Source organism: Bos taurus, chromosome 10 (assembly GCF_002263795.3).
Source record: "Bos taurus isolate L1 Dominette 01449 registration number 42190680 breed Hereford chromosome 10, ARS-UCD2.0, whole genome shotgun sequence".
NCBI classification, from domain to species: Eukaryota; Metazoa; Chordata; class Mammalia; order Artiodactyla; family Bovidae; genus Bos; species Bos taurus.
Genome location: NC_037337.1, coordinates 91,800,263 through 91,813,007, shown reverse-complemented (window position 1 = coordinate 91,813,007; position 12,745 = coordinate 91,800,263). Strand labels below are relative to the sequence as shown.

Below are 12,745 nucleotides of genomic sequence, written 5' to 3'. Positions count from 1 at the left end.
GGCCCTATCTATTTCTGCTTTATTGACTATGCCAAAGCCTTTGATTGTGTGGATCACAATAGACTGGAAAATTCTTCAAGAGATGGGGATACCAGACCACCTGATCTGTCTCTTGAGAAATTTGTATGCGGCAAGAACAAATATTTAAAAAGGGATCTGAAGGAAAAGAGAGATGTTTATTCCTTCTGACTTCCTTTCTCCTTCGACTCATTCTTGATGTTCTCTTATTGGAAAAAAAAATCCCCAAATTAAGATAACATTAAGATCGTGTGTTGACTATAACTCAATTTATTTATATCTAGAAATAAAGCAATAATCTAGAATGACAGTTTTTTATTGGTCTTCACTGAAAAAAATTATTGTGGATGAGATTTGGAAAATACCTAGACCATCTTCTTTCTTCAAATTTTCCAGTAAAGATATGCTACCTGTTCTCGTATTTCATAAATTTGTGCTTTTAAAGGAAATCTTCTACCCCATTTGATTAGTATGCTATTACATGAAGACAAATAGAATTTGTTACTGACAAAAGTTCTGGGTTTTAAATCAAATATAATAACTGATGTTAAATTGCCACATTAAGCTGATGTTTTGTTTTACTGAGCCTGTGTACTCTCTAATCCCAAGACACATGTAAACATTTCTAAGTGGGTGTCTAATTTTGAAATCTCTGTTAAAGTGAAGCCGAATCCGGCCTCTGTACCCAGGCATCAAATTAAATCTTACACACACAGTTTTGGCTGAAGTAGAAAAGAAGAGCTTTATTGCTTTGCCTGGCCCAGAAAAGCCACAGCGGGCTAATGCCATCGAAGCTGTGTGTCCCAACCTGGAGGTATAGTGAGAAGTTTTACAGTAATGATTCAAGAGGACATGGTCAGCTCGTGGACATTCTTCTGATTGGTTGGTGGTGAGGTATGTAGGAGTCAGCATCATCAACCTTCTGGTTCCCAGTGGTCTGGGCAGCAGACTGCCTTGTGGGGGGTTCAGTGTCTGTAAAACGGCTCCATTGTTAGGTATCCCTTGTGAGGGAAACTGGACTTTGCCCAAGGCTGCCCTATTGTTTTGTTTGTTTTTGTTTTGTTTTGTTTCTTTTTACTTCCATATCTTAGCATCCCCTTCCTTCCCTAATTAGCAACTGTTTGAACCTGCTCCTTAAAACACTGAGAAGGTTATAGTAGTTTGGTAGTTTAAGTTGCCAAGTCACGTCCGACTCTTGTGACCCCGTGAACTGTAGCCTGCCAGGCTCCTCTGTTCATGGGATTTTCCAGGGGAAATTATCAGAATGGGTTTGCTCTTTGCTTCTCCAAGGGATCTTCCAGACCCAGGAATTGAACCCGGGTCTCCTGTAGCACAAGCAGATTCCTGCATTGCAGACAGATTCTTTACTGACTAAGGTACAAGGGAAGCCTCCTGGAGGCTGAATAAAGCCTATCTTCTATAATTAAGAAATGGGGGTGACTCAGAGGCTCTTGTGCTCAGGAGTCCCACAGGGTCCCACTTGGTATCAAAAGTACACAATCTAGAAATAAAGGACTCCTCTGATATTCCAAGGAGTCCACACAACTCTGAGCACTAGGCTCTTTGAAGGATGTATATCTACAAAATGACTTTGCCAGCCTATTTTCTGCTACTTTTTCGCTTGGTTCCAACAAGTGTCCTACAGTTTGGATGAAAAGAGGACCCTGTGAAGTGGATACAGCTGTGCTGGGTTGAGTCCCTGCAAGTGAAAAAGGCAGACAGTCTCTTCTCTTCATGATTTCAGTCTTCCTCTCCTTCGAACTTGTTTACGCAGGTCCTTTGACCCCTTTCAGCCATTTGTCAAGAAAAGTTTTGCAGTGGATCTCTTTCTGAATGAAACTGCATTGCATTTTTGAACCCCAATAAACTGCTTCATAACCTCTTTTACCTAATATCTGTATAGTTTCAGAAGTGCACACACGTTTTTAAAGTAAAAATATAGATACTATATCCTTTATCATCTGAACCTCAAAACATGTGATTTCAATAGCCCTATAAGAAAATGGTGGTGGTTATATGTTAATAAGAAAATAGACACGTGGAGTTTTACAAAGAAAAGTACATTTGCTAAAATATACCTATTAAATCTGTTTTGTAAGCTTTGTCTATGGGAGACAGGAATCTTAAGAATTGCAGTGAAGCTCCTTTCTAGTTCCTAATAACTGCTACTTATGTTGTCACGCTGTATTATCCAATTTCCCTGAAGTCTGAAGCAGAGGAACGCCCAAAGAAAAATACTCTGTGCACCAGTACAAACTGTTCAGCTCCATTGCAGTTTTGTGTGTGTTGAAGGTTTTGGAATAGTACAGTTGTCAGCTGATTCATGGCCCTTTCCAACAGATATCTAAACATGCCTGTAGGTGCAAAAGCCGGAAGACTTAACAGGCAGGATTTCTGAATTTCACTGGTGTTTCTACCATTGGGTCTTACCCTTAGTCTAGAGAAAATAAATGAAACAGCAGACTTTTGCTTCTAGGTTTTTAATGTAGAGGCCAGGGTTCAGTAGGTTGATTAGAACATGGTAACTTTGCCTTTGTCTTCAGGCGGCCAACATTTATTAAAACATCTCTTGTGGGCAGCTTGTGTGTTATACTAGCGTTAGGTGTTACAAAAAAGAAAAGGAAATGTTAGTATCATAAAACTCAATCTCATACCTAACATCCTTTAATCAACAGAAAGAATGTCCCGACCCCTTGTGTGTGTGTATGTAGCGGATGCGTGGTCTTAAGCACAGACACTTCAGAACTGGCCAAATGAAATTCTGCCTGGGTTCAGGTTCTCCACGGACATATCTTCAGAATTCTAGCTGCTAAGAGTTGATGGCTAGCACGGGATTAGGAATTTACATAAAGCACATACTGTTACAGCTTCGGGTTGCTCTCCTTTTCAACTGGTGATTTACCATGAAAATAGACTACTTGGGTTTACATAACAATTTACACTTTGCTCCTCAGTTGCCTCATCTGCAAAGTGGGGATAACATTAGTATCTACATTATATGATGGTATGAGGATTAAGAATTGTATTGTATAACTGAATTACATTTGTATAGTTCAGTTTTTAATTGTCCTACTACATAGAAGTAGGTATAATTGATCATTTGCTTCCTGGGCCAGTGGAAGTCCAGCTTCTTAAGCCTCTGAGTTAAACCACATACTATATTCCTTGTGTTGTATTGATCTTTATGAAATGGAGTCTTAGTTGTGAATTTCTGTTTGTTTTCAAATTTGATATGAAATTTAGTATCTTGTAACATTTTCAAAAGAGAAACAATCTTAAAACCCCTCTGTGAATGTCTGATTTAGTTTTTCTGGGAAATTGGTTTCAGGAAATTAAAGACAGGTTAAGCACCTGTCATTTGCTAGTGCCATCATTAAAACTTGAGAAATTGTTTCCTTAATCCTACCAGAGAAGACTTGTCTGTGCTCTTTAAAGCATTCAACTATGTAAGGCAGAAATAATTAACCAACTTAAAAAATAAAAAACTTCCCTGACTGTCCATGAGGTGTTTTGCCCTAAGAGCTAGCAGGCTGTAGGCCCTCATGTTATCTCTAAAATCCAACAAACCCTGGTTAGACTTCCCATCTGCTATTACTTCTTGTCTCTATAGCACAGTAAACTTTTGGGGGAAGGTAAACTTGAAATGCCATGTAATGTGACAAGACCCTAATCACGGAATCCCAGCCAGCCTCACATTAAAAAACAAAACAAAAAATAGAGTTCGAACTTGAATGTGCATACTCTTAAGTCTGTATTTGAAAGTGGTAGGTTTAAGCCCACTTACATGCATAGAGAGAGAGAGAAGGACAAAAAACAAATGTGCTCCCCAATACCACTCAGTCGTAAAATTATGAGACCTGAGATGCCTGCAGGCCTGGTCTCATTATCTTCATTACTTCATATCTTATTGTTGCAGATGACTTAAAAATCTCAGCATCTGTACGTGTAATTTCCTTAAAATAAATGCAGTTAATTTTTTTCTTTGTTTAATTCTTACATCTTTTGCATATGCATATTCTCCTTCCAGTAAATTAAAAGTTCCTGCAGAACAGAAAGTGTGCTAAGTCTTATGAATTTTTCTGTGTTACCTAGATAATACATTTGGTGTTATCGATTGACTAGAATATAAGGATACAGAGAAAGACGTGTACCAGAAAATATTTCTGATATTGAATGAGATATTGCAAAACAATCCATAGATGGAATATAAAATAATCACAACTGAAAAAGATGAAGAGAAAGTATGAAGATGTTAACTGAGACACAGGAGGTTGGGGAGGGAAGTAGAAAAATAACTGTACGTAAGAAGAAGCCAAGCAGTTTTTTTAAGATTGAAGGTTTACTCAAAAAAAGTCACCATTTGAATAAGTACACCCAAACATAATGGAATAGTCAAAATAAACTAGTACGTGTAAATATGCAACAAAAAGAAACCTTATTCATGCATCACTTGGTTGATTGAAAATTCTAAGCAAAAATATTTACATAACCTACTGGTTTTACAGTAGGGAAAAGATTATTTGCTTATTTTAAGATCACAATGAGTTTAACATATTAATATTTAACCCAAGTTTAGAGCATCACTTTTGAATGAGAAAAATTATGAGATGAAAAAATGAAAGTTTTTAAACAACAAGTTGTACTAAAGCTATTGTTTATGAAGAAGAGTTTATCCAATGCATAAAATTATGCTTTAAAATCACCATGGCATTGATTTGTATTTTACTATTCAAGGGACAATATAAATTCTTGAGGAAAGCTATAATTTTACTGTTTAAATGAATGTAGCATATATGGTGGCTAAAACTACTAGTTCCCCTAAATCTACATGTGAGGGACTATGCTGAGAAACATGTCATTTTTTTTTTTTTTTAGTGAAATACAGTTCATTAGCAATGCTGTGTTAATTTCTTATGTACAACATACTGCGATCCAGCTATAAATGTATGTACAGTCTTTTTTATATTTTTTCCATTATGATTTATCTCAGGATACTGAATAGAGTTCTCCATGCTGTCCAGTAGGACCTTGTTGCTTATGAATTCCATGTATAATAGTCTGCATCTACTAACTTCAGACTTACAGGCCATCCCTTCCCGCTCCTCCCCTGGCAAAAACAAGACCGTTCTCTGTAGTCCGTGAGTCTAAGAAAGTCGTTTTGATGAATCCACCCTACACAGGCAGTTTAAGTTGAGCACATGCTACAAAAAGACTAACAATGATAACAAGTTAAGGGGAAGGAACAAAATACTTAAGTCCTTTAACTGGAACTTGGAAAGGAAGTTTAAGTAGAACTTGAAAAGTTAAGAAAGTGATGAAACAGCATTTACAACTTAACAATTTCAAAAAAGCAAAGTAAGGATGTTTCCACCCTTCTCTCAAAAATCACATTAGAAAAATGCAAATATGAAGAAATAGAAACAGTGGTTTACACATTGATAACTAGAAGACATCTATAACTCCCAAGTCAAAGAAGATAGGGCAAAATGACTCATAACAATAAAGAGGTAAAATGACCTTAACATGCCTGTCAAGGGGAGAGCTTTGGAAGGCAGATTTTATTCAGCCTGTAGAATTTCAGAAAGGTTTTTGAGCTGGTGGTACTTTTTTATTGCAGAAGGAAAGAGTGGAAATAAGGACATTGGAAGTGTCTTCAAGAAAGAGTTCGAGCCTCCAAACTGTCTCCATCCGTACCTCTCCGCACACCTTACGGGGAGCCATAAGGGTATACTCTGGAGAAGAATTAGAGGTGAAGGCAGAGAGCAGCAGCATTGTGAGACAGGGATCCGAACAGGAAATAAAAGTGGGTCTATCAGATGACGATGACACCAGTTCCTAACCCTGTCTAGTTCCCAAAAGAAATTGAACTCCCCCTGAGAAAAAACCCTCTTGTACATATATGGAGCCTCCTCCCAGTAAAAAAAAAAAAAAAAGCCATCTAACCACCTGGTTAGCCTACAGTTTGATTATATAAGTCTCAGGTATTTTTGCAACAAATTATGTGCTGTGCATTGGTAACTAACAAACCATGACAGCTTAACACTGTGCACGTTGCTTTTTCATTCCCGTTAAGTTCCAGTAGTGGGCGGCTCTCCTTTGTCTTGTAGTTCTGCCCTCTGGAACATGTGGTCTCCAGGGTCCTTACGGCAGGATCTAAGATGGAAGAGGGAGCACACAGACCCAACTCCCTCGGTCCAGAAGGGACACTTGTCACTTTCCTTCATAATCTGTTGCGCAGGTCTGTTCATGTGGGAGATGTGGAGGAACACTTGTAACATTGGGTGGTCACTAACTTCTCAACAGCTCTGTGCAAACTTGCGTGCAGGTCCTTGCAGGCCCCTTTCTTCCCATGCCACAGCTGTGGGGTTTGTTTTTAATTTCATTGAATATTTACAATTCGTTTTGAATGTAAAAGCTATCTATGTGCCTGCCCTGTGACGGGAGTTAGAATACAGAGGTGTGTATGGTACAGTCTCTGGTCTCAAGGTTATTCTACATTTAACCTCTTAATTCAATATTGGCTTTGAAATAATTTTCAGGTCATTCCCTCTTAGTGGTTGTATTGGTATGTATAAATCAGTGACTAGCTAATCAAAGACTGTAGAAGTTATTGATTTGTAATCAACAGGACCTTTTGTCCCTGTGGCGAAATCTTTAATTTCAGATATTTCTTCCAAGTCTTTTGAGAACTGCACTTTTTCTTTTTAACTCAAATAATTGTTGAGAGCTCTTTTCTTCTTTACAATGATAACATGTAAGGATCTCTAATGAGCTCTGTAGATAAGTAAATGCAAATTTATCTTTTTCTCATTATTACCTTGTGATTTATTTCTGATGTGCACTGAAGCAGGTTTGTAAATTAATATGAAATTCTCTATAGAAAGTTTCATAGCGTATCAGTTGAAAGCAGTTATCTAGGAAGAGCTTTGTATTGGAGGCAGTTTGCAAATGCATCTCATATACTTCTTTAAAACTTTTATTTTCTGATTTGAAAACATACATTTATATTAGAAATACTATTTCTTCTTAGTTGACTCTCAATCTACAGCTTGAACTGCTTATACCAGTGGTACAGCCAATTTTTAGTAGTTGGATTCTGAGAGTATTGATCAATTTTTTATAATGTTTGCTTGCCTTGTTTTCTTTTCTAGAGTACCCGAGTGGCTTTGGACCATCTGGAGTCTGTGCCTGAGAAACTGAGCCTACTAGAAGATTTCAAAGGCTTCCGAGTGAGAAAGAGTTGGCTTGTCTCTTTCAGTATTTTTATCTGAGTGAGAACAAGTGACATCTTCCTGATGTGCAAAGAAAATTGTAGGGAGGGAGGGAAAACCAAAGAGCTTGGAGACTCTTAGCTCTCAATCTTATCTGAGTTTATTGACATTTGTGAAGCCAGGATTGAAAATAATGGAATTTATATGTTAGCACAATAAAGGAAAAGAGAGACTTTTACCCTATTACCAGGAGCTCATTTGGCTCCCTAAAGCTTTAATTACAATTTAGAAAAATCGAAGAATTAAAATACATTACATTGGTAATATATAACTTTTTGATGAGCAGTTTTCATTTGTGAATTATCTTCTTTTATTAAATCATTAAATTTCCAGAGTACTGTTTGTCGTAGAGATACAGTAGTACACAGGTTATCCCTATATGACAATATAATGATTCAAATCCACATAGAGTTTTAGATTTTGCATCTAATGCTATTTATTGATAGAACTCTAACCACAAAGGATTTCCTTATGAAGTCAGTTAATTACATATGTGGGTTTACCTACTATAATTTTTTTTTAAGTTGCTCGTAGAGGAGAGAGGCAAAGCAAATAACCCTGCTGCCCAGTCATGCCAAACAAGGTCCAGCCCAGATAGCATCTTCACATGGCCCCTTGGGGATGCATATGGAGTGGACAGTTTTCATGATCTGTAATTTTTTGGCTCTGTATGTACCAACAGAGGTGAGAGTCTCTTTTTGAAAAACATTAACCATTCATTTCACATTGCCTTTCAAATGTAACTTATATTTCGGTTCTGCTTAACTCTAACATATTTGAGAATATAGTAAGTAAAAAATATAAGGCAGATCATGCCATATTGATTTCTTGGAGGTATTAATGAGATTCAGCTCTCAAGGTCTACACTGTTTTAAAATTTCACTGTGTATTTTGCTAGTTCAGTAACTGAACATTTTTCAGTGGCATCTAAGGAGCTGACACACGTGGAAATTTGGAATATCACATGTAGAATAAAGCCCAGCATTTCTGGTATACTTTACTAAAGTTTCAGTTCTTTCTCATGATTTGATTTTATATTTGCAGTCTAAATCTCAGTCTCTATCAAAGAATTATGTAAAATGTACAAGAAGATATCAATTTCTGTTCACCCTTATATGACCCAATGCGGAAAGGAGGCAATATGTTACACCCCTGTCCTTTCCACTTTTTTCTCTTTAGATAATAGAAGTTATCAAAGTGAATGAAGGGCAGGCAAGAGAGAAAGTATTAGAAACAGCTGGCATTTGTCACTTGAGGAACTGATGCCTGTCTTATACCAGTATGCAAATGTAAAATTTAACCTCCGGTAACAGCTCATTTTTCCTCAGTGGTCTACATTAAACAGAATGTTCACAAGTACAATGTAAAAGTTGTTCTCTACTATTGCCAAATTTCTCTCTTATTTTTCATCATATGGGCTATTAATTATCTACAAATCTAGCTTATGTGTATGCACACTCCCATAGGAAGATGGTGAAATTTTTAGAGACAGAATGTTTTTCAAAATTTAGAATTGTACTTTTAGTCATTCAAATTGAAACATCTACTTTTAAAATGGAAAGGAATTCGTTAGCAAGTATTATGCACTATATATGGCAGGCAAAAGCTAAGCATTTTATATTTCTTCAAATCCTCAGAGACACATTATAAATTGGCATTATTTTCCCTCATTTTACTACTCAGGAAACTGAAGCTTGGAGTGTGTAGATTATATAAAACTATGATATAATTCTGCATATTTATAGGAAAGCCCATCTGTTTTGCCTACTGCCTCTAGCCTGAAACCCATTCCATATATACTCTAAAGCCGTCTATACGATAAAAAGAGGTCATGTAATCAATTAATGAAAACATTGCCTTAAATAAAAACATATAAAACCTTTAGATTATTAGATGTAGATTATATTTTTCAAATCCTTAAAACTTTCTAAAATTCAGTATGCAGTTAACAAGTTTAAAAACCTAAGTTCTGGTTCATGCTCCTGCCCCAGACAAAATCACTTACTATCTTAAGAGCTTATTTCCTCATCCATAAAATGAGAGACTTGAACAATATTACCTCTGTTGTTCCTACTCACACTGGCATCACTAGCATATATGTGAAAATGCATTTCACATGTTTTTGGACAACACTGTAGTCTCTTGACAACTAAATGTGAATACAAGTGTTATCTTACTTAGATGATCTTGACTTTATTCTTATTTAAAGGTGTCATAGTTTCTGTCTCTCTCTGTTTCTCTCTGTCCCTCCCTCCCTGTCCCACTTCATTTTATTTTTTAATCCTTATTTTGAAAGAAATGGTTCAGCACCACAATCCTACATTTAAACATTACATATTTGATATGGAGGAGAGGGAACAGCTTTGGGTTCCAAGGTCACTCTGCCACAAATTGCCTAGCCTTGGACAGGTCATTCTTAACTTACTTGGGATGTAACTTTGTTTTTTTAATAAAAATGATAACTTTGGAATTCTAATACCCCTTCTGGTCTGAACATTCAAAAAGTTATTTGAGGCTATTTGGGGAGCTAAATAGATGATTTTTCTTATATATGAAAATCAGTTGCCCTAATTCTGTTTAATTTCTCCCTAATTCATACTGAAGGGTCTACATAGGGGACTTCCCTGGCAGTACAGTGGTTAAGATTCCAGGTTTCCAATGCAGCGGTTGCCCAGTTCAAATCCCTGGTTGGGGAGCTAAGATCCAATATGCCCTGCAGTGCAGCCAGAAAAAAAAAGAGTCTAAGTAACAGGCTGCAGTGACTATTTGCTGTGTTCTATCCTCTATCCCCAGAAAGAAGGAAAAATAGAAAGGCAGGCAAGCCCTGGTTATTTTTCTGTCTTAGTTTATTACCTGAATCTTTTCATGCTTTTGAGGGCTGGTGAGCTATTCTTTTTTTACTTCCTTTAAGATATTTTTGATGTCAACCATTTTTAAAGTCTTTATTGAATTTGTTACAAGATTGCTTCTGTTTTACGGTGTTGGTCTTTTGCCCTGGAGCATATGGGATCTGAGTTCCCCAATCAGGGATCAAACCCATACCCCCTGCATTAGAACGCCAAGTCTTAACCACTGTACCACCAGGGAAGTCCCAAGATGAGCTATCCTTACATTTAAAAATCTGCATGAAATAATAGTTAACAGGTAGTGTGTTGAAGAAAGAGAATTTTTTTTTTGCTAAGTGCAATTCTAAGGGACAGTATATACCATCCAAAAGTGGCATGGCATCATTAAATACTATCTTCAAACAACTCACTGTTACTTTAAATTTTTCCCTTCACCTAAAGGGTGTCGGTCATAGATTGGCACAGGGACTACCAGTGGGGAAAAAAAAAGGCCAATAACTTTTGTGGGACTGTTTTTATTTTTAATGGTAGCATCTAAAGTGACCATCTTTTTCCTTATCCTTGGGAACCTCTGATTTCTCTGTATATCTCTCTAAATGTCTATAATGATTTATTATCTAGATATCAGAACTTTCTCAGCTTAATTTCAAGCTCTGGTTTCTCTTTCATCTACCAATTTAGACCCTTTCTTGTTTTTGCAGGGTTCCTGCAGTTTATCCGACAGAATTGACGGGAGATATTCGAAATACCGAGTTCACAGAGATTCTCTTCAGCAGTGCCGGGATGACACCAAGCACAGAGTCCAAAGCTTCAGAGTAATGTCCTTTATATACATTTTCAGACTTTGGGTGTCACCTATGGTTATGGCTATAGCTTTCTAAGCAGGCCCCGTGGCATTTGCATAAGGGTACTTATGAAAGAAATGTTTTGATGTAAGAGATAGATCTTCAATTTTGTAGAAGTAGAAAATAAAAATTCAGGGATCGTGTTTATAACTTTTTATCTGAGAACTAATTATTAAGTGTATGCCGTTGTGGCTCAGCTGGTAAAGAATCCGCCTGCAGTGCGGAAGACCTGGGTTCGATCCCTGGATTGGGAACATCCCCTGGAGAAGGGAAGGGCTACCCACTCCAGTATTCTGCCCTAGAGAATTCCATGGACTTATAGTCCATGGGGTCACAAAGAGTAGGACACGACTGAGGGACTTTCACTTTCTTTCACTTTCATTGTTGTTTAATATCTTGTTTGTCTATGGGAATTGATGCTGCTTAAGAAATCCTGGTGGGCTTCCCAGATGGCTCAGTGGAAGAGAATCTACCTGCTAATGCAGGAAATGTGGGTTCAATCCCTGGGTTGGGAAGATCCCCCTGGAGAAGGAAATGACAGCCTACTCCAATATTCTTGCCTGGGAAATCCCACGGGTAGAGGAGCCTGGTTGGCTACAATCCATGGTGTCGCAAAGAGTTGGACATGGTTTAGTGACTAAACAACAGTAAGAAATCCTGAGCCAGGAAACCCTTGGCCTCTTGATTGGTCAGTGGCTTAGTGTGGATGGCCACCCTCCTCATTGTGTAAGTCTGACTATTCCTCTCTCTGCACTAAAATCCCCAGTAGGTGAAATAGCCTATAGTATTTCCTAGGATCAGCATTTATAGTCGTTCATTTCATGAGGATAAGAGCTCCATATTACTACTTCTGTCTGTGATTCACTAGTGGGGGACCATATAAGAGACTGGGAAGATTTGACCTAAATTACAAACCATTCCCTAGGAGCTGTCCAAGACCCATGTGGGTTATGGGTGACTTGACACTCATTTGACCTTTAACAGTTGTCGGCCTCGAGCTGAACTTCTCAACCCAGCATTAGTGGCATGTGTGCCAGGTAATTCTTTGTTGCAGAGGCTGTCCTAGGCATTGTAGGATGTTAAGCAGCGTCCCTAAGAATGTACTCACTGGATACCAGTCACATTCCCCGTCCCAAGTTGTGGCATCCGAAAGTGTCTCTGGATGTTGCTAGGCATCCCCTGGAGGGCAAAGCTGCTCTCTCCCTCTCACTGAGAACACCGAGCTAGAGAGGATCCATCTATAGTACACTCCAAGTCAATTTAGAAAATAAAGCTAAAGTTTCAGCTCTTTTATATTCTTACAAAGTTCAATATGTATGCATATTCATTACACTGTATATATTCACTTATTTCAGCCAAGTGTAATTATTTTTAAGGTGCATCTTCCCTCCTCTGAATGTAATTGGACAGAATGCTCAGTGGATGTAAAGACAGTATTCATTTACATAAGCCCTCCCTGGCATGCTTAAAGTGAGCTCTTTACTTCCCCCATCCCAAACAGAAACTTCACACAATATGCCGTGTTATTGATGCCCTTACTGCAAAGAGGGCGGCCTGTGACTTTGTGCTTTTTTATACCTTTGCTCTTTATATTGGTATTATTGACTATAGCAGCGATCATGTTATCATATATGGCAAATTTTAAGTTCACTAAATTGTCTTCCAACATTCTCATCAGGTCTCATATACTCAAGCATTTCTCCTCCACTTAGAGTGCCACTGACTTAAGCAGAAGAACAAGGCTTAGACAACAATAGCTAATAAT

The 12,745-nt window shown here is 37.7% G+C and overlaps 1 protein-coding gene across 11 annotated transcripts in view; it reads left to right on the top strand.

The window, feature by feature from the left end:
• The window catches only part of CEP128 (centrosomal protein 128), a 480,417-nt gene that overhangs the window by 443,039 nt on the left and 24,633 nt on the right, over positions 1–12,745 (top strand). For 9 of the 11 annotated variants that reach the window (XM_059890961.1, XM_059890959.1, XM_059890957.1 and 6 more), the window contains 3 exons: positions 5,636–5,821; positions 7,170–7,247; positions 10,837–10,950. In XM_059890961.1, the coding sequence (XP_059746944.1) occupies positions 5,636–5,821; positions 7,170–7,247; positions 10,837–10,950 (378 nt within the window). The remainder of the gene's footprint in view (positions 1–5,635; positions 5,822–7,169; positions 7,248–10,836; positions 10,951–12,745) is intronic. The other 2 variants (XM_059890962.1, XM_059890963.1) reach the window with 1 other exon arrangement.